At 55.4% G+C, this 27218-nt stretch overlaps 8 protein-coding genes across 9 annotated transcripts; 2 read left to right on the top strand and 6 right to left on the bottom strand.

The window, feature by feature from the left end:
- Positions 1–233: 233 nt before the first annotated feature.
- Positions 234–2210, bottom strand: PV09_03809 (uncharacterized protein). The gene is made up of 4 exons (XM_016357061.1): positions 1559–2210; positions 847–1498; positions 696–788; positions 234–641 (listed from the first exon to the last, which is right to left on the bottom strand). The coding sequence occupies exons 1-4, from the start codon at positions 1769–1771 to the stop codon at positions 478–480; spliced, it is 1122 nt and encodes a 373-aa protein (XP_016215150.1). The 5' UTR covers positions 1772–2210; the 3' UTR covers positions 234–477.
- A 649-nt stretch (positions 2211–2859) lies between these two features.
- Positions 2860–5795, bottom strand: PV09_03810 (uncharacterized protein). The gene is made up of 2 exons (XM_016357062.1): positions 4351–5795; positions 2860–4290 (listed from the first exon to the last, which is right to left on the bottom strand). Exons 1-2 carry the CDS (start codon positions 5576–5578, stop codon positions 3356–3358), a joined length of 2163 nt encoding a protein of 720 aa, XP_016215151.1. The 5' UTR covers positions 5579–5795; the 3' UTR covers positions 2860–3355.
- A 2005-nt stretch (positions 5796–7800) lies between these two features.
- Positions 7801–11185, bottom strand: PV09_03811 (ribonucleoside-diphosphate reductase large chain). The gene is made up of 4 exons (XM_016357063.1): positions 11005–11185; positions 10911–10949; positions 10736–10854; positions 7801–10678 (listed from the first exon to the last, which is right to left on the bottom strand). The coding sequence occupies exons 1-4, from the start codon at positions 11021–11023 to the stop codon at positions 8126–8128; spliced, it is 2730 nt and encodes a 909-aa protein (XP_016215152.1). The 5' UTR covers positions 11024–11185; the 3' UTR covers positions 7801–8125.
- Positions 11186–12780: 1595 nt separating this feature from the next.
- PV09_03812 lies at positions 12781–15982 on the top strand. Of its 2 annotated transcripts, XM_016357064.1 has the most exons (4): positions 12781–13106; positions 13187–13256; positions 13525–14079; positions 14137–15982. In XM_016357064.1, the coding sequence occupies exons 1-4, from the start codon at positions 12978–12980 to the stop codon at positions 14724–14726; spliced, it is 1344 nt and encodes a 447-aa protein (XP_016215153.1). In that variant the 5' UTR covers positions 12781–12977; the 3' UTR covers positions 14727–15982. The 2 variants fall into 2 exon arrangements, with proteins under 2 accessions (XP_016215153.1, XP_016215154.1); XM_016357065.1 differs by having other exon boundaries at positions 13187–14079.
- Positions 15983–16041: 59 nt separating this feature from the next.
- Positions 16042–18300, top strand: PV09_03813 (uncharacterized protein). Its single transcript, XM_016357066.1, has 3 exons — positions 16042–16438; positions 16500–17680; positions 17740–18300. The coding sequence occupies exons 1-3, from the start codon at positions 16152–16154 to the stop codon at positions 17985–17987; spliced, it is 1716 nt and encodes a 571-aa protein (XP_016215155.1). The 5' UTR covers positions 16042–16151; the 3' UTR covers positions 17988–18300.
- Positions 18301–18524: 224 nt separating this feature from the next.
- Positions 18525–19166, bottom strand: PV09_03814 (uncharacterized protein; the record flags this gene model as incomplete). The annotated part of the gene is made up of 1 exon (XM_016357067.1): positions 18525–19166. The coding sequence occupies one exon, from the start codon at positions 19164–19166 to the stop codon at positions 18525–18527; it is 642 nt and encodes a 213-aa protein (XP_016215156.1).
- A 156-nt stretch (positions 19167–19322) lies between these two features.
- PV09_03815 (uncharacterized protein) lies at positions 19323–20276 on the bottom strand (the record flags this gene model as incomplete). The annotated part of the gene is made up of 1 exon (XM_016357068.1): positions 19323–20276. One exon carries the CDS (start codon positions 20274–20276, stop codon positions 19323–19325), a length of 954 nt encoding a protein of 317 aa, XP_016215157.1.
- Positions 20277–21724: 1448 nt separating this feature from the next.
- PV09_03816 (uncharacterized protein) lies at positions 21725–25358 on the bottom strand. The gene is made up of 2 exons (XM_016357069.1): positions 24677–25358; positions 21725–24595 (listed from the first exon to the last, which is right to left on the bottom strand). The coding sequence occupies exons 1-2, from the start codon at positions 24904–24906 to the stop codon at positions 22420–22422; spliced, it is 2406 nt and encodes an 801-aa protein (XP_016215158.1). The 5' UTR covers positions 24907–25358; the 3' UTR covers positions 21725–22419.
- Positions 25359–27218: the final 1860 nt, after the last annotated feature.

The following is a 27218-nucleotide window of genomic DNA, read 5'->3' on the forward strand; positions in this document are numbered from 1 at the left end:
CACTGTCCTTTTTTTTTTTTTTTGAATGTTATTTCTTGCCTTGGACAGCTGGTCTAATCTTTACCGCACTTCCCCTTTGGTTACAACAAGGGGCAAGCGGGGCAATGTTACCCCTACTCTTTGACGAAATGAGATGCACTTGAACACGGATTTTTCTGTATTGACATATATACCTGTCGCGGGAGGAACTTGGATGGATATCAAATCAAGCTTAAGGACTACTTGAGTCAAGCGTTCTTAGACATTAAAACCAACATTACGACTTACTCCTTCACGGCATGAGAAGACTTCATGTGGCGTGATGAAGAGGGATGAGCGCGTAAATCATTCATAATTCGAAGTATGCTAGTATCTGCGCCCTTGATCATATTGTACATGAGTGGAAACGATTTGTTTTTTTTTTTTTTTTTTTCATTTGTGTCACGCCTTTTCATTGGCGGCGAGACCTTCGGTCTGTCAGCCGAAGATGTGCTCAGATCATGTAGTGAGCCAGTCCAGCAACTCCGGAACGAAGTAGGTCACTATTATTGTAGCTCCCGCGCGCAGGATTCCCTCGTGGGATTCGAAAACGATGTCTTTCAGAGGAAATACGCCCGCTGTCGCGCCTGCGTGGATCATCGCATATTCTCCGCTTACTTGGTCTGCACCACGTTAGACACGATAAAAGGTCATGCAAAGGACAGGCCGATACGTACATGCGGCAATTGGGAGGTCCGGGGCAAGCTGTTTTGCATCGCTGATTATATCGAGATACTGGCTCGCGGGCTTTACCATAATGACGTCGGCACCTAAAACCATGCTCTCAGCGTTGGGGTCGGTGCTCGCATGAACGATCTAGAAACTCACCCTCGTGCACATCCCTTGTGATCGCTCGCCGAGCCAGACCACGCCCACCGGGTGGGAGTTGATAGCACTTCCTGTCCCCAAACGACGGGCACGAACCGGCGGCGTCGCGGAACGGCCCATATAAGCAGCCCGAAAATTTGGCGGCGTAGCTCATCAGCACAGTTTGGTGTGCGATGCCTTCCTCAATCAGCTTCAACTTGATCGCCCGTATCCTTCCGTCGTTCATGTCGCTCGGCGCGACGCAGTGGGCGCCCGCCTTGGCGTATGCGATTGCCACATCGCTGATCCTCTCCACGCTCTGCACGTTGTTCAGCCCGCCGTCTTCTCTCAGGATGCCGCAGTGGCCGTGGCTCGTGTACTCGCACAGGCACACGTCCGCACAGATGAACAGGTCTCGGAATCTCTTTCTCAAGAGCTTGATCGCCTGAATGACGGGGCCCTTTGGGTCGTCTGCTGCCGTGCCCCACACGTCCTTGACACCTGGCGCGATGGGAACGCCGAAGAGGATCACGGAGCGAAGGCCCTTTTGCACCAGCGGTTCCAGGAAAGGAACGAGCTTGTTAATGCCGCGGCGGTATTGATTCGGGAGAGAGGGAATCAGCGTCTCTTCGTCAGGCTGGTCGGAGACGAAGAGCGGATAGATGAGCATGCTCTAACGATAGACAAATGTCAGCGTGCGCCCCGCGATCCACCGTCAAGGACTCTCGCACACCTTGGTCAATTGCCGCTCGGCCTGCCATGATCGCGCGAGAGGGTGATTGTATCCGCCATGTAGCTGGCTGGAGATGTCGCCGGATATGCTGACGCTCGTCGCCGCCGTGCTGACGTACGACTTGGCTCGCGACAGAGTCGAGGACGTCTCCGCGCGGGAGCTGCGCTCCTTGTCCTTGAAGGTGAGGTCGGAGACCAGCGAAGAGAACGACATGGTCGGCGCTCCAGTCGAACAGATACAGCGGGTATGCCACCGGAGTCGTGGCGATGCGTCCTTGCGCAAGTGACCTGTAGCGCTCACAAGGTTCAATCCGCTACTTCAGATTCCAGTCCCGCACGAGTCGAGATTGGGGCCGCGATTGAAGCGTGCAAACAAGGCTAGGCCAAACTATAGAAGCGTGGCTCCTCCAACGGGACCGAGCCGACTTCGAAAGACGCCGGCTTTCAACAAAGTCCAAGAGAGAAAAAGGAAAAAGAAATAAACAAACAAGAAAAGAGACGCGGAGTAGCGGGCGGTCAGAGCAGCTCGAGAAATGCCAGACGGGGCGGTTTCAAAAGGCCAGCAGCACGACAGCGCCGTTTCTCAGATGCGCGCACCGCCTCAAGGCTCGGGCTCTTTTCCTTTCTACAAAGGTGTTTAAAAAAAAAAAAAAAAACAAGTACAAATGAGCGGCCGGAACACCCAGAAAAAGGCCTGACAATGGGGAGAAGGGCCTAGGTAAGCAGTCGACGTGATTGGCCCACATGCGCTTTTCAGTGTCACTCGCTGTCTCCCACACGCTCTCACGCTTGCTTGCGCTGTGTGCCGGGTGCCGAGAAGGGCGTGTCCAGAAAGGGAAAAAAGAAGAGACTGTCCGGCCCCGGCGCCGCGGGCTTTTCCCTTTGATCTCTCGGTTGTATCCGACCTCGTTTCGCCGTCACTTCACGCTGCCCACTGCTGCTGCAGTTGCTACGACCTTCCTGCTACTGGCTGCTCTTGCTTTGACTCATTTTCTTTCCTCGTTCTTTCGCTCTTTTCCCCCTTTCCTCCCCACCCCTTTCAGCCTCCGCTCTCCGCGCTCGGGTGTCGTGCAGGATCGGGCTTCCGGGATCTGGTTTGCCCCTTCCGATGCCACCGTAAAAGACGCGTCTTGCCCTACATTCGACAGGGAGCTGGTTGTCTTTAATTTGGCGCGTCAGCTGGACGCTCTACTGTGTATGGCCCCTATCAGCGCTAGTTGAAAGGGCAGTGGCTGGTTCCTTTTGGACGAGCTGTATCGTATATGCCGCGATTCTGACATGGTGCACATCTGGTGTGGGAATACGATCAGTTACATAGCATTGGTCTACTGCTCTATGAGAAACATAGAATGTTCATAGATGGACATCGTAAAACAAAAATAAGCAAAAAAACATCGCTGTCTGCCATGTGAACTCGAGCAGAGTATTCCGTAAGCCATTCATTGCATGTTCCCGGTGCAATCGCTGCGGTGCGTGGTATCATAGCCTTGCATGGCCCTACCGTTCCCCAAACATAATAAGTGCAGGCCGTTTCGTACGTTTGCATAGCGTAGAAAGTGCGTGTGTATATGTAGATATACATACGTTGGTTACATCTCCAAAGATAAAAAGCGTGCAGAAGAGCAGTAACATGGGTATGTGCAATGTGAAGCTCGTCGAGTCTGAGTAAATCATGACAAGAGAGGGGGAAAAAAATCAGGAAAATTCAACGCGCCGACGTGGGCTACACGTCCTCCCCCCCAAAAAAAAAGCGCAAAATGCCAGGAAAGCAAAGACAAAGGGCGAAGCTCAAAATTCATCAGTAGCCAACATCACTGGCCCATCCTGATTGCGGGCCTTGTCTGTAATCTTCTTCATCAAACTCTCCACCGCTTGCGTCGAAGCCGCTCGTTCCGCTTATGTCGTCTTCGTAGTCTGGAGCGTTGTTGGGCAACGTGTCCCAAATGCTGCCTAACGTGGGATACTGCTGCAGAAGCACCGTCGGCAATCGAAGTGGCATTGGCGGCGCGCCTCCCATACTTGGATCCCAGCCTTGGCCGCCCGCCATGCCGCCGTACGCATCGAAACCCATTGGTTGCTGCATCATGCCTTGGCCAATTGGTATGCCACCGGCCGCAGCCTCCTTCGCCTGTCGCTCGATGGCTTCCTCCTCGAGGAGGGGCTTGATGCACACCCGCCCTGCCTCGCTGCGGAAATGGCGTCCCAGAGCGTCTGCTCGCGCGAAGCGGCGTCCGCAGCCCCAGCTTCCACCGTCCTTGAGGGTCCCACGGCATACGAACTTCTTCTCGCCAGAGTGTAGACTCTCGTGGCGCTTGCGATCGTGTTGGCGGGCGAACGCCTTGCCACAGACGCTGCAGACAAACGGGCGCTCGTCCGTATGCGTGCGAAGATGCGATCGCAAGTTGTATGCACGCGTGAAGCGCTTGGGGCAGAGGCTGCACTGGAACGTGGCTGGGTGCTTCTGTGTCCTCTTCGAACCCGAACCCGGCTCACCCGAGGGCCCTTCTGGTGGAGCACGACTCGGGTCCGCAAGGCCAAGGAGATAATCTCTGTTGGGAACGCTGGAAGTCGAAGATCGCCTGTTCTTGCCCGAGGGCGAGGGCGAACGTGAGCCTACGCCCGCTGCTGTAGGCTTGAGCATGTCGTTGCTGTCGCGATTGTTTGGCGATGCCGAATTGCTTCGTGGTCCAAGCGACGAATCAGACTTGGCTCGCATGCGATTTCTGCTTCGATCTTTAATTGCGCAATATTAGCTTCGTGCTGCTCATCGTTAACGTCTCTTTTAACACGTACTTGAATCTGGAGGGCTCAGTGCGCCATTGTTTCCTTCGTCTCTCGATGGCTCAAAACTCGCTTGCCGCGAGGGCGGAGCAAACTGAATGCTGATCTCAGGTGGAGACATGGCGTCGGTCTGGTTGAGCGCTGGAAAAGATTCCTGTCCGGCGCCGGCGAACATATCCAGATTCGAATTGCCATTGTAGGTGCTGCTCATGGCTGGGGCAAGGCTTGCCATGCCGTAGGTGTCCGACGAGGTGTAGGTGGGGAGTTGCTGCTGTGGTATTAGGCGCGGAGACACGTGCGGACTGTGACCTGGACTAATGTATGGGTGCGGCTGATTCTGGTCATTAAGAGAAAACTGACCGATGCGCATGACGTCTTGGTACATGCTGGGGTCTTGTTGTGGGTTGAGAAGGGGCGAGTGGTTGTCAAAACTATCCACGTTGCCTAGAAAGGGAGATGGATGTGCCGACGAGGAGACGTCGGAATGCGCATCGGATGGCACCCTTCGATGCTGCTGGAATCCCACCCCGTTCCAGTTTTGGGGATATGCTGCGCTTGAGGGATCGAGCGACGTGTTGCGCGAGTGGCGACCGGGTTGTTGGAAAGAGCCTTGCTGCAACGCCGGCGAGCCGTGGGGGCTGCTGCTTGACTGTCGCTGCATACCTGGAGCGAGGAGGTGGGGTGGGGTGGGCGACGTCTGCGATTCAGTCGTCATTTGGTTCATGAGGTTGCTTGAAGATTGCGAACTAGGCTGAGAGGAAATCAAAGCAGGATCGAGAGCACTCGCGTTGGAGTAGCTAGCGTTGGGGTCGTTCAGGTCAGCAAAGAGAGGAGGGTCAAGGCCCGTTTCGGACAGAGCTGAGGCCCCAAAGTCGTTGAAGAGGTTGTTGTTGTTGTTTCGCTGGTCGAACGAGGCGCCGGCAGTAAGACCTTCAGGCAGACTCGACTCCAGGTAACCGGACCGGGAAAATGTGGGCTGCTGGGCGAACGAATTTTCGCCAGAGTCAAAATCGGCGGCGGCGGCGGCGGCGGCGAAGGAGACCTGGCTGGCGTCGAAGGCGTTGCCAAAAGAATTCGTCGCGGTCGTGGTGGTGAAGGACGCGCCGGGTTGGTCTCCGCCTACAAGAGACGCGGGAGCCTGGAACGGACTGGCCTGGGAGTTGGGCGACGGTGTGTTGCGTCTGAGGCTGTTGCCACTATGGCCGGCGGAAGGGGATCTCCCCCTCGGAATGCTATTCATTGTGTGTGTATATATACGGGCTGTCGCGGAACGAGCTGGTGTGGCTACCGTGTGGAAAGGAGGGTCGAACTGGAATGGGCGGGTCGTGGACAGCGGGAGCTTTGGCCACCAGGCTCTCACTACTGCGGTCGCAGCCTGCCTTGTAGCGGTTATGCAACGGAGCGCGGCTTGTCACTGGCTGGCGGGTGGTGTTGGGGGAGCAGGACGAGGCCAAACTTGTGGGAAGAGTACGTCGGAGGGGGGGCAGTGTACAGAAGACAGGTCCCTGCACCGCCTCCTCGTGCAACCGGGGGGGTCGCCCACGGTGCCAACGCTGAAGACGGTCAAGTCCAATAGCAAAAAGGCCGATAATTATGGCTTGTGGCGCGTGATGATGCGCTAAGGGAACAAGATGCGCCGGCTCGAGTTTGGCGGCCTGCGCGTCCCGGTTGGCACGATTGTTTCTGGTTTGACGGCGGATGAAACTCTGGCACGATCATGCCATCATCGCTGGCCGAGCAAAGCGGGCAAAAGAATGGCCAGCGCACCTGTGAGCCCGGGCACGACCGCGCTCTCGAAAGCTGGCCCCCGGCGCGGTGCAGCGAGAGGTGTCTAATTATGGTTGGCCGGAACAGTTTCGTGAAGGCGAGCTTATCTCATTGCAAAAGTCGATCTTCGGCTCGTTCCATCACGGCTCACGTTTGCTGGCCTCACGTGCAATTGGCGAGTCCGAGCAGCGATCAGCACGGCCGGACACCGCGAACCCGGCACCAGCGCCCTTTTTGCGGTGAGACGCAGAGAGACGAAGACGTGATGAAGAGTCGCGCGCGATCAACGGTTTCTCCGACATCGTCTTGCGCCCAGGGCGGGACGACAGAGAGAGGGCGCGCACCAAGAAAAAAGACCCAAAAAAAATCAGCCCCAAAATAGCACCCGATTCGGCGCTGATCCCATCGCTGCACAGCCACGTCGCTTTCCTCCTCTTGCGCGACCCAACTGTTCCACAGACGACGACCGACTGAGCTTGACGACGTCGCGTCTACACGATCCCCCCCGTCCCGTCCCCTTCTAGAAGTTTTCTGCAGGTCACTGCGCGTTCCTCGTGCATTTGCGCCGCATACTTGCCCGTCGCTTCACCTGCTCGATCGCCAGGCACCATGCGTCGTAGCCTTGACGCTCACGGAGAATTGACGATGACCGACCTCTCCTCTGTAGCCCGTCCGCCTGTCCACACGCCGGTCCCTCCTCGACCTCGCCGCGTCGAACCAACGGTCAACGTGGACCTGCTCTCTCCGGGCGCGACATTCACTTCTCTCAAAGAGAAATAAAAGAGAAAAGCTGTCGGTACGGGGAAGGAATGCTCGGCCCCAGCGGGATCACGCACCTCGACTGTTCTTGGCACATCCCGACCTTTTGAGCCTGGCTCTCCATCCGCCTTGCGTGCAAAGCTACAAGAAGCAACGGCGATTGCCAGAACACTACCCTCTACCATTCAACGGGACGTGCCGGCTCGAAAAGACGTCGTTTGAGCCCATCGCCCGACGACGTGTTCCCCCCAGAAACGTGACAATAGTGCCGCCCATGCCCCCCCGCCGTGCAGGAGTCCCCCATGCGAGGCGTGGAGGCTGAGCATGTCAGGCTGAATCCCTTTCCAAACATTGCGACCATTTCGTAACGGAGCCTACACCGTCTTTTCTTTTGACCGTTGGCTTTTTTTTTTCTTTTTTTTTCACCCCTGTCCTTCTTTCTTCTGATTGCCCGACCTGCGAATCTTCGCGTACGTCATAGTTGTCAGGAGGCTCTACAGCCCTTTTTGCGCGTCCCTTTCGCCCAAAATTCGGTCTGCCTGCTGAACTTGCTTTCCCTCCCCCCCACCCCTGCTGTCTGCCAGTGGGTAGGAGGCACTTGCCGTCTGGTGCGTTGCACATCCGGTGTCTGCTGCGGGCACGATGGAGAAAGGCCCCCCGATCGTGAATTGTTTGTGCACGTAGATCGTGAACGCGCTCTTTCTCTCGCACGCGGGGCTACCATCCTTTCCTCCGGTCACCGTACGCGAGCTGTCGTGGATCTTCCCCGTTGGATCGTGGCATGTCGGGCGTGGCTAGTGACGCACGTCGTTGAGGATCACCCTCTCCACATACCTATCCGCTGAACGCACTGAGCGTTCATGGCTTGCCTCACGAACCGAAGAAAAAAAAAAAAAAAGAGGTCCAGTATTGCTAAGGGCAGAAAATCGAGAAGACGGCGAATATGAAAGTCTTGTGTTATACAGCTGTGCTACCATTACACTACTACACAAAAGCGCAAGCCTTCGACATTCTAAAGTCAGCTATGCTTCTATGTGTAAAATAAGTTCAAAGCTATGCGAGCCAATAAACGTTGATCAGTCAAAGTACGAGCCTGTGTCTCCAAATTCCCAAACGCCCAGTGATGATATCAGTAGCAAGTCCCGTCGCGATCGAGTTGGCGCAAAAAGTAGAGAAAAAAACAATCCGCATCCCGTCGTCTCATTCCCGTCGTCAGCAAAGGTTCCGCGTCCCATGCCTCGCCGTATCACTCTAATCCCGTCTAACCGCTGCACATGATGCAAGCTTCTTTGTTTTCGATGCTGCATGCAAGCACAGCGTCGGCATAGATGTCACCTATCTCCTCTTCCTCGCCGTCCTGTTTCGCATCGGCGCTGCCACCCTCTTCTGTCTTTTTCGCGCTGTTGGCATGGCCGTTTGCGCCATTGGTCTTAGCATCCACGGCTTCCATCTTAGGGCTCGACTCTTCCTCGTCGGCCTTGAAAGCTGGCATGGGGATTGCCTCCTTGCGAGGGGTGGCCGTTTTGGCTACCGGGGCAGACACCTCCTTTGGCGGCGGGGTCAGACTACGTGGAGGCGAGGATACTCCGCTGGCGCCGTTGGGCGACTTTGATTGAAACATAGGTCGTGGGACGGCAGAATAGGCAGCGCTTTGATAGCTGCCCGAGGGGCGCTTCTTCATGCCCGCGGTCCGAGCGACGTTGGTGTCGGCAACTTTGAGTGCTTCTTGGTCGACGGTGAACTGGATGGGAGCAGAGGCAGCCTGTGTACGCAGATAGTACATGCCAGTCTTGAGACCGAGCTTCCAGCCAGCGAAATGCATGGAGGTGATCTTGCCCATCGTTGGTTCCTTCATGTGGATGTTGAGAGACTGGGATTGGTCAATGAACGCGCCACGATCGGCGGCCATCTGGATGACATGGCGTTGGCTTATTTCCCAGACCGTCTTGTACAATGCTTTAATATCATCTGGAATGTTTGGAATGCGCTGAATCGAACCACCCTCCGCAATGATGCGGTTCTTCATATTGTCAGACCACAAACCCATGTCAACGAGATCTTTGAGCAACCAAGGATTGACGACCTGGAACTCGCCGGCGAGCACGCGACGTGAGTAGATGTTTGAGGTATATGGCTCGAAGCACTCGTTGTTACCCAGGATCTGAGAAGTTGAAGCGGTTGGCATGGGCGCCACGAGTAAGGAGTTGCGGACACCATGCTTTTTGATCTCAGCTTTGAGGCTGTCCCAGTCCCAGAGATCAGTTGGAGTCACGTTCCACATGTCATACTGCAAAATCCCCTGGGACACGGGCGAGCCCTCATAACTCGAATAGGGACCTTGCTCTTTGGCAAGCTCACACGAAGCTGTCAGAGCGGCGTGGTATATGGTTTCAAAGATTTGGATGTTCAGCATACGAGCCTCTGGAGAGTCGAATGGCAGCCGCAGAGCGAGGAAAGCATCGGCAAGACCCTGCACACCGACACCGATAGGACGGTGTCTCATGTTACTGTTACGTGCCTCTGGTACAGGGTAGTGGTTAATGTCGATGATCTTGTTCAAGTTGCGAACGACATGGCGGGTGACCTCATGCAGCTTCTTGAAGTCGTATTCGCCACGCATGACATCGACAAAGGTTGGCAGAGCCAGAGAGGCCAAGTTACACACCGCGACCTCGTCTGGGGCAGTGTACTCAATGATCTCGGTGCAAAGGTTGGAGCTGCGGATGGTTCCCAGGTTTTTCTGGTTGCTCTTGCGGTTGCAAGCGTCCTTGTAGAGCATGAAGGGATTGCCAGTCTCGGTCTGTGCCTGAAGAATGGCATACCACAGCTTCTGAGCACGGATGGTCTCACGACCACGGCCCTCCTTCTCGTATTTCTCGTATAGGGCCTCAAACTCTTCGCCGTAGACATCGGCGAGGCCAGGTGCTTCATTGGGACAGAAGAGTGTCCACATACCATTCTGTTCAACTCGTTTCATGAACAGATCAGGCGTCCACAAAGCATAGAAGAGATCACGAGCACGGTTCTCTTCCTTACCGTGGTTCTTGCGCAAGTCAAGCCAGCCAAAAATGTCAGCATGCCATGGCTCAAGGTAAATGGCGAAAGCACCGGGGCGCTTGTTGCCACCCTGATCAACATATCGAGCGGTGGCATCGTAGACACGCAACATAGGAATTAGACCGTTGGATGTGCCGTTGGTACCACCAATGTACGAACCAGTCGCACGAATGCGGTGTACGTTCAGACCGATGCCACCGGCAGTCTTTGAAATCATAGCACAGGTCTTGAGCGTGTCGTAGATGCCCTCTATGCTGTCCTCCTTCATATCGATGAGGAAGCAGGAGGAGAGCTGCGGCGACGGCGTGCCAGCATTAAACAGAGTGGGAGACGCGTGTGTGAAGTACTTATTCGACATGTAGTCGTAAGTCTCAATGGCACTCTCAATGTCTTCACCGTGTATGCCAACCGCAACACGCATAATCATGTGCTGTGGTCTCTCTGCCACCTTGCCATTGATTCGGAGAAGGTAGGACCTCTCCAATGTTTTGAAGCCAAAATACTGGTAGTTGAAGTCACGGTCGTAAACGATGGCCGAGTTCAGCTCGTCCGCGTGCTTCATGATGATATCATACGTAGTCTTCGAGATCATAGGGCAGTGCTTGCCGTTTTTTGGGTTGACATAGTTGTAGAGATCATCGATGACTGCCGAAAATTGCTTTTTAGTTTGCTTGTGAAGGTTCGATACGGCTATACGTGCAGCGAGCACAGCGTAGTCTGGATGTGTGACGGTCATATATGCCGCTGTCTCGGCAGCCTGCGATCCGGGTTGTTAGCATCGCTTTCTACGCGGCAGAGACGCGTATGCACTTACGAGGTTGTCCAGTTCAATTGTAGTGACACCTTGGTACACACCAGAAATGACCTTCTGCGTGATTGCAGCTGGGTCTACATGATCTGGATCCAATCCGTAACACAGCCTGGAAACACGAGCTGGTGATGAGTGTCAGCAAGCACGTCGTTCACCAAGACTGCAACCAACCACTGACCGGTAATCTTGTCAAACTGAACGCGCTCTTTGCGCCCATCTACAAGAAGAGCAGTTAGCTGAAAGCTCTGGTGCCGCGTGTTGCAGATACATACCACGCTTGTAGACAAACATTGTGAGCGGTGGCAGTCTGAATCAGCGGTAGTTGCGGTACAATTTCGCAAGGAAAGATCTGCCGATCCAGCAAGAGCAATTGCTATCAAGCACTGCTGAGTTTCGTACAGGGGAGGAAGAAGTGTTGTTGAGAGGGTATCTTTGTTGCTGGATGGGAGAGAGGATTCGCCCCGCTGGGTGGTTGACCTTTTTAAAAACGAGGACGCGCGCGCGCCAGCGTGACACGCGCCGCAAACAATGCACAGACACTACAGCTTCACCAACCCCAATCTTCGACCCAATTTTTCTTAGGCAGAAGGCCGGGAACGCTTCGTAATGATTGGAAATCAAGTTGTGCACTTGCCGTTGCGGAAGACGATTCTTTGCACGCGCTGTCTTTTGAGTCTGCAATGTCACACGGCAAGGCCGCACCCAAGGCTGATGCGTCGAAGATGCATGATTGCAAGGAGCCAGCCGATGTGGTATCCAAGCGCGTATCAAGTGAGAAGTACAGCCGTGATAGAAGGCCATGTACGCACATCAAACGTCAAAAGTATGGGCGAATCGCAGATTGTTTTGATTCTTCTACGACTAGGGTGTGTGGGCATGGGCAAGGAGGTGCGTGAATGTCCAGCTGTAGCGGAGAGCCATTTTCAGGATCAAGGCAGGAGGAGAAAAACCAGGTACTTGATTGGCTTTCCGGCGGGGATAGAGTACTCGTCGTATACAAGCAGGAACATGTGCACAATTTCACGAAATGCTTCCAGAGTACATAAGCCGTTGAGACTCAAAAATGCGAGTTAGCTATTGGCGGCTGGTTGGGCTCGGATCGAGGGCGTCGTGGCTTGGGTCTTTCCGCCACTCATGTCTCGCTCCCACTCAGCGACCGCTCCGTCGGTTTGCCGGCAGGCTGCTGAACCAAGGGGAGAAAAAAAAGGTTAAATCCAGGCTCATGGCTTGCGATACACCACAGGTCTCACCTCGAGGCGTGGCCATGGTCGTAACAATATGCGGTGAACTATCCAGCTCCGGAAATGCCGCCCGCTCACGGGCCTAGCACAGCGCGAGAGCAGTCTAAACCCCAAAGCGGACGTCCGTCATGGAATTCGTGCGTGACAGAGATGGCCGGCGCCGTCGCTGAGCGTGGCACGAAGCCCCTCGAGAACAACTGCTGCAGAGATGGAGAGCAGACAGCATGGTGGGCCGCAGCCGACGTCTCCACGCACAAGCAAGACTTGGCCGTCCAACACAGGCGGCGCGAGGCGAGGCAAGACGCCGCAGCATGAGAAGAGGGCCGGCAGCGGGTCGAGGGATCGGCATGGGCTAAATGACTTTGCGCCGAGTCACGGGGCTGCAGGCTGCTCCATGGTCGAACTGCTAAGCGAACTGTGCGGGCCGTGTGTCGACGGCGGGCAGAGGAGAGGCCCAAGCAGCGGCGACGAGGACGCGGGCTCGCGGTGCGAGGAGCGGCCAGCTCTGTCCGTCTCGCGTTCGGGGCGGGCGTGCAGACGGCGCCCAAGGACTGTCGCAGGCAGCGTGCGCCGTGTCTGGCAGCACGAGGAGACAGCCCAGACAAGACCAGCCGGCGTTGTGCAGGCCGTGGCAGCGGAGTCTCGCAGCGCAGGCGCGGATTGGGCGCTGGTCTGGCCACGCACCACGGGCGACAGCCCCGTCATCCGCACTCGGCAGGCGCGCAGGCTTTGCTCCCAGACGGCGCCAGGCTCTTGCCGCTCTCGGTCAAGCGCCGGCTTGGAGACGCAGACGCAGGCGCAGACGCTGACCTCCTCCTCCTCTTGCAACTTCACTGCTCTTTGCTATCCACAACCACCCCCATCCTTCCCCCGTGTCCACGCCCCCTTCCTTCCACGCTCCGTCGTACACTCGTGCGTTCGACGCTGCCGCTCACCTAAACCTCCATCTCTCCGCCCTCCAAGACGTCGAGCCGTCGTCCTGGGCTCCGCCCATCTCCTGAGCCATGGCCTCCTCGTCCTCCAACGTCGTGGGCGTGCACTATCGCGTCGGAAAGAAGATCGGAGAGGGCTCCTTTGGTGTCTTGTTCGAAGGCACCAACTTGTTGAACAACCAGCAGGTCGCCATTAAGTTTGTACGTCGTCCGTCGCGCTCTACGCGTCTCATTTGTTGCTGCTCTGCCCGACGATCGATCCGCTGACTGTTGTCGTTCAGGAACCGAGGAAGAGCGACGCCCCACAGTTGCGGGATGAGTATAGAACATACAAGATCCTTGTAGGATGCCGTAAGTCGGAATTGCCTCTCATCCACGATGCTCACCCTCGCCGTGAAAGGAGGCTTTGGCGGTGATTGCCAGCTGCTCAGGGCTGCGGCACAAACCAGTCTTTCTGATGCGTGCAGACCCTTCTACGTCTTGCTGGGATGTACCACCACGCCCTGCTGCAGCAAATCGTCTGTTCGGGAATGGCATTGATCTCGCTCACCTGCCGCCCCTGAGCCTTCACTGATTCAGGTCTCTGACAACGGAGGGGACCTCTGCTAACGCAACGTAGACGGCATCCCTAATGTCTACTATTTCGGCCAGGAAGGCCTCCACAACATCCTCGTCATTGATCTGCTTGGTCCCAGCTTGGAAGACCTGTTCGATCTTTGCCATCGACGATTTTCGATCAAGACGGTCGTCATGGTCGCCAAGCAGATGTTGTCCCGAGTGCAGACGATCCACGAGAAGAATCTCATCTACCGTGACATTAAGCCCGACAACTTTTTGATCGGCCGCCCTGGCACTAAATCGGCCAACGTCATTCATGTTGTCGACTTCGGCATGGCGAAGCAGTACCGCGATCCTAAGACCAAGCAGCACATTCCGTACCGGGAACGTAAAAGCTTGTCGGGCACGGCCCGTTACATGAGCATCAACACACACTTGGGAAGAGAGCAGTCGCGAAGAGACGACTTGGAAGCGCTTGGACACGTGTTTATGTACTTCTTGCGTGGTGGCCTTCCATGGCAAGGCCTGAAAGCTGCAACGAACAAGCAGAAGTATGAGAAGATTGGCGAGAAAAAGCAGACAACGGCTATTAAGGATTTGTGTGAGGGCTTTCCAGGTATGCTGCTTGACAATTCACACCCGTTTGCAACCATGTGACTAACATCTTCACCAGAGGAATTTAACAAGTACCTCTCTTACGTCCGCAACCTGGGCTTTGAGGACACGCCAGACTACGAATATCTCAGAGACCTGTTCACCCAGGCCTTGAAGCACACTGGCGAAGTTGAAGATGGTGAATACGATTGGATGAAATTAAACAACGGCAAAGGTTGGGAGGCTATGAAAGCACATCCGTCTCAAGCCCATCTGAACCATGGACTCCCAAACTCCTCTCAACGTGAACTTCACAGCCAGCCGCGTCCAGCAAAAACGCCTATTCCAGCTGATCGCCTGAACCAGGACCTGCCAAAGCCAGGAGCGAGACAGGGAGCGGGTCCGAGCCGACACCCTCAGAGAAGAGACCCAGCTTACGGCCATGACCCTGCCCTTGCTGCGAAGAGACAGTCAACCCAGGACTTTCGACACCCTGAGGGCTCCACTGTTGCACAGTTCCAGCATTCAAACCAGAATCTTGGCCCGCGGGCAGGGGGTCCTCAGAATGCCATGACCCCAGCTCAACAGCCACAGAACAACAATGGCCAGCCTGCTCAGCAGGATGGCGGCTTCTTTTCGAAGCTTGGGAAAGCACTTTGCTGCCAATGAGCTGTGATTGTTTTGTCTCAAAAGGCTGCTGAAAATTCATGGCGTAGTCTCCACGCCTCTGATTTCTAGATTTCTCCTCCAGTGAAAACGGACATAGCAATGGCCGGGCAGGCCACCAGGTAAATCTTAGGGGACGGTATGGACAAAGCAAATTCCGTCACAGTCGCGGACTCTTCTCTTACTGGACGTGGATTCCCAGTCACGCAACAGGCCGAAGCCGAAGAAAGCTTACAAGATCGTGATGGTGTCTCTGTTACTCGCGACGGATCTATCCCTTCCTCATATTCCGACTGGCGCGGTTGTCGAAGACATCGAAATGCAGCCTTCATGATCATCACAGTCGGCTGACTAAGCCTATTGCCATTATTTGCGCGATCACTATACTGATGTTTAATTTTGGGAATTTTCCTTTCGCATAAGCCAGGCGTTCCGGTCAACGACTCGCATGGCTTCTTTCGCCTAATTTCCCATTCTTACCATCTCTCCTACGCTTTCACTCAGAAAGACACTACACAATCAGATATGGATAAGATGAACGACTTTGCATGGGACGAAAGGAAGCAAAGAATGTCGCACTCGTTTCCCCTCGCATTTTCGGCGAAGGCTTAATGTTTTGTCTCTTGCTTCCAACCAAGACATACAGCGTAATCTTTCAGTCACGGCCGCGGAAATCTCTCTTCTGTCATGTGCATCATTGGCTTCTCGCAAGCGTTGTTTACAATACCATCGAGGGTACCTCAATGTACACGATGGAAAAGAGGATTGATAAGATTGTTGAAAATGGGTCTTGCAAAGGGAAAAGAGCTCTTGTGCGCCTTTGTTGGACCTACGCCTGATCGTGTCTCTTTTTCTTGCGCTGCTGCACTTCGGCTTTGGAGCTCGCTTGTGTCTTGGGCTCGCTGTCGCGGCTCCAGGTGCTACTCTTCAGATTTATTTTCTCTTCGACTCTGCTTTTATGGAGGGACAAACGTCTGGCATGGAAATACGGATAGGTTAGATAGAAAACTGCTCGTTGATAATGTCCGCATTTGGAGCGTTCGCCACTTCTCCCGCAATTGTTTCCAGGTCAGTGGGAAGTTTGACGATTTCTGCAACAAAGGAAAGAAACATGGTTTTCAGAGGGTGCTCAGATCTCAGACAGGCCGTTAGGTCGAATCTGACGAACATGCTGTCATATTCCTCTTTTTACACGCATGTCGATCGTTTAATTAATCCTAATGTCGCATTTGCATGACGCCGTGTCCCCGACCTCGGCCTCCCGAGAATTTATCGCGCATGAACGCGGAATCTTGAGCATCTCAGAAAAAACGTTTCCAGCCAACGTCACTCGATCCACCCGAACAAACCCATCCCTGGATCTGCTAGCAATTGATCTTTTTCCCTCGTTTGATAGCCGGCTGCTTAATACGCGATGATACCCTGAAGATGTCTGCGCGATTGTTCTCGAATTACGTCCTACCGTGGACCTGCCGGTCATGTCTGCGAAGGACGGCGCTGATGTCGGCATCCCGGCCTTTAAGGCGCCTGAACCACATCAACGCGCAGAAGCCTAAGAATGGAAGTAATAGGAGGAGAAGAATACTACTGGCAAGCGCGACAGGTGGCGGAGTGGTTGCGACGGCCGTGGCGTTCAATGATGAGGCGAAGTACGTCTTCAATGCTGCGCAGCGGTCGGGCAGAGTAGTCACAACACTCTTCATCTGCATTAACGAGTATGTCTCGCTTGTGGTATTTCAAGTACGGCATGTAGAACGAACTGATCGATGCGACCAGCTATCGCGTGACGTTGAGACACGATCATAAAAACGAAGAGGACTACCAAGCGCTCCTCAAAGCATGCCACAAACGCTGCGCCGAACGCACCTTGGTCGCCATGGAGAAGAATGGGTCAATATTCATCAAGCTGGGGCAGCATCTGAGCAGCTTGAATTACTTACTCCCAAACGAGTGGTGTGACACGTTCATTCCATTGCAGGACAAATGCCCCGTCTCGTCGTATGAAAGCATAGAAGAGATGGTCTACAAGGACACGGGACGACAGATCTCCGAGTACTTCTCCGAGTTTGAAAAGCAGCCCATCGGCGCCGCGTCGCTGGCACAGGTGCACAGGGCTACGGTCAGAGAAACCGGCGAGCGCGTCGCCGTGAAGGTACAGCACCCTAGCTTGGACGAATGGGCACCGCTCGATCTGAAATTGACACACTTCACATTCACCACGCTAAAGAAATGGTTTCCAGACTACGACCTGACCTGGCTCAGTGAAGAGATGGAGGTTTCCCTGCCTCAAGAGCTGGACTTCAGGCTCGAGGGCGAAAATGCGAGACGAGCAAAGGAGTACTTTAGCCACGTCAAGGACGTGCCTCTAATAATACCCAACGTGACGTGGGCGGACAGGCGGATCCTGGTCATGGAGTACGTGACGGGTCACAGGCCTGACGATCTGGCTTATTTGGACGAGAATAAGATCGATCGGGATGAGGTCTCTGCTGCGCTAGCGAGGATATTCAACGAGATGATCTTCGGATCCGGCGCGCCGCTTCACTGCGATCCCCACGGCGGAAACATTGCGATACGGCATAATCCCAATCGATGGGGCAAAGCGAACTTTGACATCATCCTCTACGACCATGGCCTGTACAGGACAATTCCGATGGACTTGCGGCGATCGTACGCGAAGCTTTGGCTGGCGGTGCTGGAGGGGAACGAGAAGAACATGAGGACATATGCAAAGGAAGTTGCAGGCATCGACGACGACATGTTCCCTATCTTTGCGTCTGCAATCACCGGTCGCGAGTTCAGCGCCGTCAAGGCCGGGATCGCCAACCAGGCGAGAACGGCGGCCGAGAAGGAGAACATCGCCGACGCACTGAGCGACGGCATGCTCGCGCAGATTGTACAGTTGCTGGGCAGGGTGCCGAGGGTGCTACTTCTTATCTTGAAGACGAATGATCTCAGTAAGCGGAGCCGGGGAGACCGATTGCATCTCGGACCACATCTGGCTAACATGGAGCAGCTCGATCTCTCGACGAGAATCTTCAAACGCGCCAGGGCCCTGCGCGCACCTTCCTCATCCTCGCCAAATACGCATCCCGAGCCGTCCTCGAAGAGCAACTCGAGAAGATCAAGGGCTTCTCGCCGCGCAGCGCCTTCGCATTTCTAAGAGCTTGGATTGACTATCTGCGCATTGGGCTGCGCTTGAGGGTGTACGAGCTGTACCTTGATTCCAGGAGGCTGCTGGGCATGCAGCCGCTCACCATCTAGACGTGGACGCTGACTGCTTTTGGTATGAGATTGGGGGGGAAGAGGATGGAGGGATCTGCTTGTTTGTGTGCATAGCGATGGCGTTAAATCATTCCGCTGGCTTTGCAATGCGTGGAGAACATAGACGTAGAATTGTACAAGTACACATGGTCGAGTTTGATCTTTCGGCTGCATTTCACGTCAGGCACCATTCGACACGCGAACGTGAAATGCCTGCTCTCGCAGTGTCGCTTGCCATACTTTTATTTTTTTGGGGCAGAGGAATGGAGGGGAGATATCCTAATCGGTGACAATTTTCAGATCGTGCCGCTGCTGCTATTGCACTTTTACCTGCATGCGTCTTCTTATGGAGGCTTGCATTCCTGCGTCTCTCCGCATCGTGATGCTGCCGTATGACACAAGTTTCCAACGTCGCGCAAACCGCACCACGGCCAGTGCAGCAATGACTCCTCTCCTCCGTCGGCATGTCCCCGCCACTGTCGCTTCCGCCGCCGCCGTGCGTGTCGCCCAACGGCGGGCATGGCCCGTCCCTCTCTCCTACCACACGCCCATCTCCCGGCGGCTTGCTATCAGCATCCTCACCAGCTCTCTGATCCGCGGCTCCTGCATCGTCATGTCCATGTCCTCCCACAGCTCCGCCGGCCTCACCGCAAGAGCCTGCATCTCGCCCAGCACGTCCGGCCCTAGTCTCGTCCAGCTGCCGCATTTCAGCGCCTTGTCGATCTCCCTCGCGAGCTGGCCGTGGAGATTGCCGAACAGGCGACGCCTGTTCTCCGGCTGCGACTTGTCCGTGGCTGGGTTGACGACCGTGTACGTCAGCGGTAGCGGCTTCCGGTGTGCCTGCTTGACTTCTTCGACGATGCTGCCGCCGTCGTTGCTCGGTTGCTCCCAATGGAGCACCTCGGCCACCAGCTCCGTCACCTTGCGGGCGGGCACCTTTGACCTCTCCGTTCTCTCGGCCTTTGCCCTCGTCTGCTCCTCCGCCTCCCTCTGCCAATACTCGGATTCGTCCGGTCCCCAGAATTCGTCGCACTTGTCATCCGCCTCCCATTCGTCTTCGGCTGGCTCTGTCCCAGATGTGTTCAGTGGCGACTTGCCCGACAGCGCAGACGCGTACGTCAAGTCGCTGGATAATGGCCGCGCAACTTTGCTTCCCAAATCATCACCCTCCGACGCCATCCTTGTGGTGTCAGAAACGTGCGTCATGCCCTTCTGAGATTTTTGATGGATTGCTGTGTTGAGGTGTGCTGCGTGTGCGGTGTGCGAGCATGAGGGATTGATTCATTTGGTTTGCAGCTACCACCTAGCAACAAGACTTCCAAAAGCAACACAAGACTATCGTTCCAATAACTTGCCAATAACCTCATCACCTGAAAGGCCGTCCTTGCTGTGGGCCAGCGATGCCAGCACACTTCTGTTCTCCTCCCACTTGCACCATGCCGCGGCCTGGAGCAAGCAGTCGGCCAGGTCATCGAGCTTCCCGGCCAACTCGGGACCGGCGTCTGCTTTAGCAAGTTGATTTCGAGTCGCAGCTTTCGTCCCGCGAGCTGCCAAGAAAGACTTCTTCGTCGTAGCCGCACTGTCCGAGAAGAAAAGGGACAGACGGTTGCCGGAATCGCCCGAGAGCCACTTCTTGACAAGATCAACCTTTTGCTTCTTCTCTATCTTTGCCTTTCCGGCTGTCGTCCTGCCGTCGGACGCACTTCCACAGATCCAGAAGTTGGCAACCTGCTTCGGATTGACGGGCCACAGAGACGGCCTGGGCTGGCCAGTTGGCGACGCTATCGCGCGGAAGACCGCCCAGATCATGCTCTCGAACATGTTGACTCGCAGCGTCCACTCCTGTACAGCAGAGCTGTTGCCCGTCCGAAACCGCTGCCGCTCTATCAGGACTGCATCAGGCTTTTGGGGCACGAAGACGTCACGAACAAGCTTGTAGGCCGTGTTCGACAGTGCAGACGGACCAAAGGGATCAACCTCGTCATCAGACTCTTCATCCCTGGCGAGGCGACTGTCCTCCAAGATCGCAATTCGCTTCCAGTCCTTGACGTCGAGGTGGACCCCTTGCGCGTGCATGCGCGCGTCGCAAACGCAGAACGCGAGATTCTTGATGCCCATGTCGACGCTTAGGATACGCGTCGGCACGTCTGGGCACAGCGCCCGTCGCGAGACGTTCAGCTCACGTTCCAGCTGTGCGAGCAGCTGCGGCTTCGTGCCGCCCGTCTTCGCGCCCACGGCCGTCAGCAGATGCCTGAGATGGGCATTCTTGAAGGCGGAGAACCGCGACATGGGCCGTGCACAACCATGCGAAGAACGAAGGAGAGCGCGCCGGAGCTGAACCAGATAGGAAGGGCAAACTTGAAAGCAGACGACGCACAAATGTGGTTCGAGAAAGTGTGCGAGGGCAGCGCGAACGGATGTAAGTCAGCCAACGGCGGATGGCGTCCGCTTTGCTTGAGGGAACTCCGTCTGCTTTCGCGCCTCGTCAAGCGAGCTTGTGTCCCATTCTCTCACGGGACTCGGCCGGCACAAGGGGCAAATGAAAGGTTCGGGTATCAAAGTGTGACTGCGAGGATCGCAGATGTTGAGATGCCGTCACGAACCAGGACGATGTCGCAAGCGGAGAGAAACGGCCGGCTCGTTGGAACGTCAAAGCGCAAGCCGTGAAATGGACCGAATTCATCTGCCACGTCCGGACGGCGCGCTGCGACTTGGAAGGGCGAACTGACAAGCTCGCTGCTCGTCCGTCCGCGCTGTCCTCATCATCAGGTCGACAGCGCTGTAAGAATCCACATGCAATCTTGGCCCTGGTCTCAGGCCCATTGGACGAGATCAGGAACGTGTCTCATGGAACCCTTTTCCACCTCTGAACTCAGGCCAGGAGTCCAAGGCGCAGGGTATGGAAAAAGGAATCAAAACTTTTGGGCTTTGGACAGGTCGGTATAGAGAGAGTTGTCTGGGTCCAACTCCCTGTATCGCTTTGCTTTTCGGCCATTTGACGCTCGTCCTCTGCATCCGTCGTGTCTGAAATATCTGGAAAAAAAAAATGTGTCCACAATACCTGTATGCCCTTGTTCTTCATGTCGATAACATCCAAAATGCCCAATCAACATTTATCATGCTGGTCCTTTAGGCGCTTCTTGTCTGTCCACCGCGTCGACTAAATCAGTTATTTTTTCTTTTTTTTTGGTTTTCTTTTTTTACTTTTATTTTTCCCTTTTCCCCCTTCGTGCTCGTACGATTTCAGTTAAAACAAAAGTCTGAACCTTAACACATCATGCTCTGGCACATCCCTCCTCTGCCTACCTCTATACTCTCAGCTACTATTCCCACCCACCAAAGCCGAACCCGCCAGCCCACAAAGCGAGATTGTGCGTAACTCGAGGCCGTTCAATTCTCCGCCCCCATCCCAAAAAAAGAAGAAAAGAAAAGAAAAGAGAGAAAGAAGAGCTAAGCGTGATTCTGTTTTACTGCCTCTCGCTCGTTGAGCTGTCCACGAAAAGCAAACGAAAAAAAAAAATTTTTAAAAAATTAATTTAAAAATGAAAAGTCCCATGTTCCGTCATTTTGACTGCTGTCACCCTGAATCGGATACACGCGTTTCATCGCCTCTGGCTCTATTGTTTTGTGTTTCTTCCGCCTGCGTACTCGTGAGAAAACACAGGCAGCGACATCACCTATCGTGGAAAAAAAAAAAAAAAAAAAAAAAAACCGGTAAAAGAGAAGGGAAAAAAAAGGCACGAATTCCTGTTCACCATTGTCAATCACCTTCGTTACTTCTGTTGCGCTCAATCAAAACTGATCCGTCCCCCTCAAATTTTAATTGCGCAGCGCTCGACTCGCTCAGTCACAGAATACGCACTTGGCATAGGGTCAGAGATTTTCGATCAGTAACCACCTTGATTCTTTCTCCGTTGCGTCGAGTCTACTCTACTTTGTCCGTAGCGCGCGCCCCTCCCCCTCCCAAAGACTTATTATCCCAAAAAAAACCGTCATATGTACAGATTGGGCGCGGTCGTGCCAGATGTGCTTTGCTGTGTTGCAGTTTGTCATGTGTGCGGGTGCGTGAGCCCCAGTGCTCGCACAGCGGCAACAATGAATCGAAAGAATAAACAAAAGACTGTACAGTACGGTGTCCTCGGCTCCGCTAGGCGCGAACTTGTGCAACGGATCCCACAGAAGTGAGAACAACGGCAACCTAGAGATGAGGAAGGCATCCATCCCGGCCGTAATAGCAATTGCAATGTACTTGTAGAATGCTTTGCGCCGTCATTACTCAAATTTCAACCCTCCCGCCTAAGACAAAAAAATAACAACCGCTATGAATATGCAATCGTGCATATGGCTCATTCAAAAAGCGCCTTCACCCATATTTACAGTTTCTTCTTTTTATTACGCCGTTAGCCGTAACTGCAAGCGAGTCCCGAAGGGATTACCTTCCAATGTCCCAGCGCGGCTTCAAAGAGGTCATAATGTCATCCTTTGTACCAGCAAGTTCCTTGGGCAGTCTGCTCAAACGATGTGCGCCAGCGCGAATGGCATATGCTTGCGCGGCGGACATACCACTTCCACCACTGCGAATACTGCCTGCGTCGCTACCTGTGTCAATGCCTGCAAAACGTGGCCTTGGTGCGAAGTCTAGGGCTGTAAAGGTGCCAGACTTGCGCAGCAAATGCGGACTGGGAATCGGGCTGAGCTCATCATATGATGACTGTAGAGGGGTGTGTGGTCGGACAGATGGTGAGTATGGCCGCTCCGTGCCAAGCGGACTGTCTGGCCTCATACCGTTTTGACGTTGGCGGAAGGTCGGAGGTGGAGCAAGGTCAAACGCGGCATACAAGGCGGAATCCTCCTTGAGCAGAGCGGGAGTCTTGAGCGACATGAGCGGCTCTGGCGGGGGAAGAGGCTTCTGTCGTGGCCGACCGCGTTCTCCCGAACGGAAGTTGCTCATGGAAGAGCCAGCCCGTGGAGGCGTCATGTAGCCGCTCATGGAAGTGCCTGAACGCGGACCACCGAAGCGTGGGCCAGGAGCATTGCTTCCGGATCGCGCACGGAAGTTGCGTGGTGGTGCACGAGGAGGCGGGGTCATGGCACGACGAGTGATGGGCTGCGCGAACGGTGCACCGCCGACGATGAAGCCCTTTTGTTGCTCGTCGTAGATGCTGTAGCCGTTGCTCAAATACTCGCCGTCATAATCCTCGTAGTAATCACCTCGCCCCGGTTGTTGAGCGAAACGATTAGGGGCTGGGTTCTGACCTGGCTTAGCCTCGTCGAAGTACTCCTTGTAGAAGGAACGAATTCTGTTGGCGCGTTCCTCCGGATTTTCGGCCGGGTCATCAGGAGGCAGCGGCCGCATGAATACCGACAGTCGGTTGACATCAAAGTCTAGATTTCTGAGACCTTCGTCAACCTCGAGGTTGTCTTCGTAAGGCTCATGATGCTCGTGGATCTCAGGTAAAGGCGCATTGAGCGACTGACCACGTGGAGGAACGGCACCAGCCGACTCCTGCGAGTAAGTCGAATTTCTGTAGTCTGAGTGCCTTGGGTCCGACGCCGTGGTGTTTTGCGAGTGCCTTGGAGGGGATGCGGGAGTGACCTTGAACTCGGTTTCACCAATGCCTTGGTTGCTATACTCGCTAAGATAGCTTTGCGTGTGAGTGTTGCGATCGTGGGCTCCAGGTGTCGCCTCGTGCATCGAACCTTGAACTGACTGATACTTGTCGTGAACCTCATGTTGCTCGGGCTTGTCACTTGGGGCAGAGCGTGTAGTGGCGGGCGGAGACAGAGCAACACCAGGAGCACCGGTCTCGATTTCCTTGAAATACTCGCTGTCCGAATGCTTGCCAGTCGAATCGCTACCGAGAAGTGTGGACGTCGCAGAGTCAACCTTTGGGCTTTCATCGCCCGTCTTCATCTCCTTGGACTCGGCCGAAGGGTCGACTGACGGGTCACGGCTGTGGATGAATTGGCCGAGGTAGTTGTTGCTCTTCCTGAAACCGGCTGCGGCCATGTACGAGTCACGAGACTGGTCAGCGGCGGCAGGGGCAAGTCCGCCATTCGTCTGGCCTGCAGCAGGAGACGAGGCGGCAAGCATTGCCTTCTCGGGCTCTTGAACGTGAGGATGCAGATGTGGCGGAGGTGGCAATGAGGTTCCGCGAGGTGGCATTGAGCGTGGGTTGCCTTGAGCGTGACCAAGCAGGCCAGCGTTGGTGTCGAACATGGACGGTGCGGCGGTTGAGTTGGTGTCACGGCGGGTGAAAGGTGAAGGCGAACGGATGGACATGTCATCCGCCTTGCCAGTGTGGTAAGGATCACCACGGATCGAGCGGCCCAGAGAGGCCAAGGACTCGACGGAGTTGCGACCACCAGTTGGAAAGAAGTACGGGCTCTCGGTGTCTTCGAGGGACAGTCCACGAGTATGCTTGACGCTTGACGTCTCGAGTCCGTTGGGCAGTTTCTTCTTCTTCTTGTTGGGCCCGAAGGACAAGTCCATACCGAAATCCATGGACCTGTACTTTTCCTCGTCGGCAGCATCCTCTGCTCGAAGCTTCTTCTTGTATTTGCGGTGAAAGAATACAAAGAGCACCAGCGCAACCGTCATTGGGATTCTGGAGCCATGTCAGCCAACTTAAAGAAAGCCAGTGGAAGAAAAAAAGGGGGGGGGATGTGTATAAATGGGTTCAACGTACACAACGCCGAGGGCAACCGGCAGCGTGACAGAGTCGTCCGTCGGCTTCTGGCAGGTGTCTGAGCTGGCGCTGTTAGAGCACGACGTTGCGGCCGAAGGAGCTCTGCGGGCCAGAGAAGGAGGCTCCATCTGCATCGCTCTGCTTCCCAGCTCCAGCATGTTTCGGATCTCCAGGTGATGGACTGGACCATCAACCAGATCCCGTACAGCACGCGGCGCGAACAAATTCATCCTTCGGCTTGCGTCGTCGAATCACAGAGGCATTGAGGCACCGAAGTCGGCTCTTCCGATGTGACAAAGGTCGGGATGTGGGATGTTCGGGCAGCGTGAACGGGTCGTTTGCGTCGTCAGGCCGGACAGTTGGTCTGAATGGCAATGCAGACGGGCAGGAAATGTGGTGGACTAGATTAGTAGTAGTGTAGGAGGAGGATGTTTGGTCTGGCCAAGCTCAAGAGCAGCAGACGGGGATTGGAGAGAATGAATGAAACGAACGGACGGGACGTATAGACGGGAGCAAAGGCGTGCGGTGCTGCCGGCGTGACAAGTCCCTACGAGCGGGCGAAAGAATGACTTGGGTGAGTAGGTGATGAGAAGGGGAGGAGGAGGAGGGGGGGCGGGGAGGATGTGCGTGTGGGAAGAGACACGGCTTGAGATGAGGTGTAGGTGAGAGTGAAGAAGAGCAGCCGTGGTGGTGAGCAGTGAGCGAGGAAAGGGTAGGCCGGGTGGATCGCGGCGCAGTGGGCCAGAGCAGGCAGAGGAGACTGAGGCGGGCTCGAGATTGCCATTGGCCGACGGCGGCCGGGGCTGCGTCAGGCTCGCGCACACGCGGGAGCTTGGCACGACGGAGCTCGAGCAGACGCTGCACGGCCAGACTTGTCCTGGCTCGCGCTCGCAGCCGCCCGCGATCATTGGCCGCACTCGATTTTTTCCTATCTGGCATCTCATCTGCGCTGACCACGGGGGCCTGGGGCCGGAGCAGGACGCGCCTGTGTCGGGGATGCTGCCTCTTGCCCGGTGCGCGTTTCTGCAGCGGGCCAGGGGAGCGAGAGCACGGCGAGCTGTGGGCATCAGGCTGGGGGCGCGGCCCGGCGAACGGGGCGACAAGAGCAGTCGACAGCGCGGGCACAGGACATACGACGTGCCTGGCGAGACGGCCGCGCAGCAGCATTTTGGGACCCGTACCCTCCGTCCCGTGGCACGCAGTCTCTCTGTCGAGCGGTGCGGATGCTGTGCATGGAGCAGGCAGGCACCGAGCATGGTGCCTTGTGTGTGGTGGCCGCCCTTTGATTACACGTCCGCTCGACTGGGCCAGGGCGCGCGCCGGATGGGGTCTAGCGTCAGGTACCGCCGCCGCCGCTCGACTGCACGTCCTGTGCTTGTTCCTGTGCTTGTTCCTGTGCGGTCGCGCACTTGTCTACCACCACTGGACACAGCCAGACGGCCCACGATTCTGCGCAGAGAAAAAAGGCACCGGCCTTGCTCGCTGGGCAAGCGATGCGTGCCCTGCATTGGCAGCGGTTGTGCCCCCGCAGCGGAAGGTCGACCGCGGCCAGCGCCAGCGCCAGAGCACGCTGCCCGCCTTCCTGTTGCCTGCCTGGCTGCCTGTCTGTTTGTTTGTTTGTTTGCGTGAAGCACGCGTGCGTGAGCGAGCGAGCGTGTGCATGTACGCTGTATGGTCTAACTTGGGCTCCTGTCCGGCGTGCTGCTAAGTTCCTCCTGCGTACGGGCGTATTAGGTTACAGTGCCGCTTTCCTGCGCGATGGCTTGTGGGCTCTTCGACGCCACTGTGTGCGCCACCTCCTCCGCTCCCCGAGCAGCCAATTTCGCTGACACGCCCATCTACTTGTACTTGTATTAACTTAACTTATTATTGCCCACACGTGTCCGCCGTTTTTGCTTGTTCTTTGCCTTCGTCTCCTTATTTGCTTGCCTGCGCTGTGCGTCCGCTCCGCGTTCCACGTCCGTATCGCATGTCTGCCTTCGTCCCTATGCGAAAGCGCGTGCTTGCCAGCGGGAGAGAATAGTAAAGGGAAGAGAATTTTTCGTGACCATAGCTGTGCGCTGTTGCGCCAGTCTAGCTTCTTACTCAATGCCGCCTTCAAAGAATGAAGCACACGAAGGCTTTGTTGGCCCTGTCATTTGATGCTCTTGAGTCTGCTTTTGGCCTTCCCGCTCGGTCTCCCGCGCCTCTGCCTTTTGGCGACCTCCCGCGTTTTGGCCTTCGCTTTTACTGTCACTCATTCATCAAGCCTCAGTCCTGTGCTCATATCCGGAGATGATGATCAAACCCGCTAACTGCACTCATCTTCTTCCACACTCCCGTTCACAAGTCGCACAGAGTTCGATCCGCTCTCTTGTGCGAGCGCTGATCACGCCTGGCCAGACCGGGCTTCTCCTGATCATCCCTACTCAGAATGCTCCATCTCCATTCCTTTATTAATCACCGCTCGTTACAACAGCCGCCTTTCATCGTCGCCTTTTTCTTTTGTTTTGGACCGCTGACCCGCTTGCTTTGTTTTTGCTTTGCGGCGACCATGTAGCTC

The sequence above is a fragment of the Verruconis gallopava genome (assembly GCF_000836295.1).
Source record: "Verruconis gallopava strain CBS 43764 unplaced genomic scaffold supercont1.10, whole genome shotgun sequence".
Taxonomy (NCBI): domain Eukaryota; kingdom Fungi; phylum Ascomycota; class Dothideomycetes; order Venturiales; family Sympoventuriaceae; genus Verruconis; species Verruconis gallopava.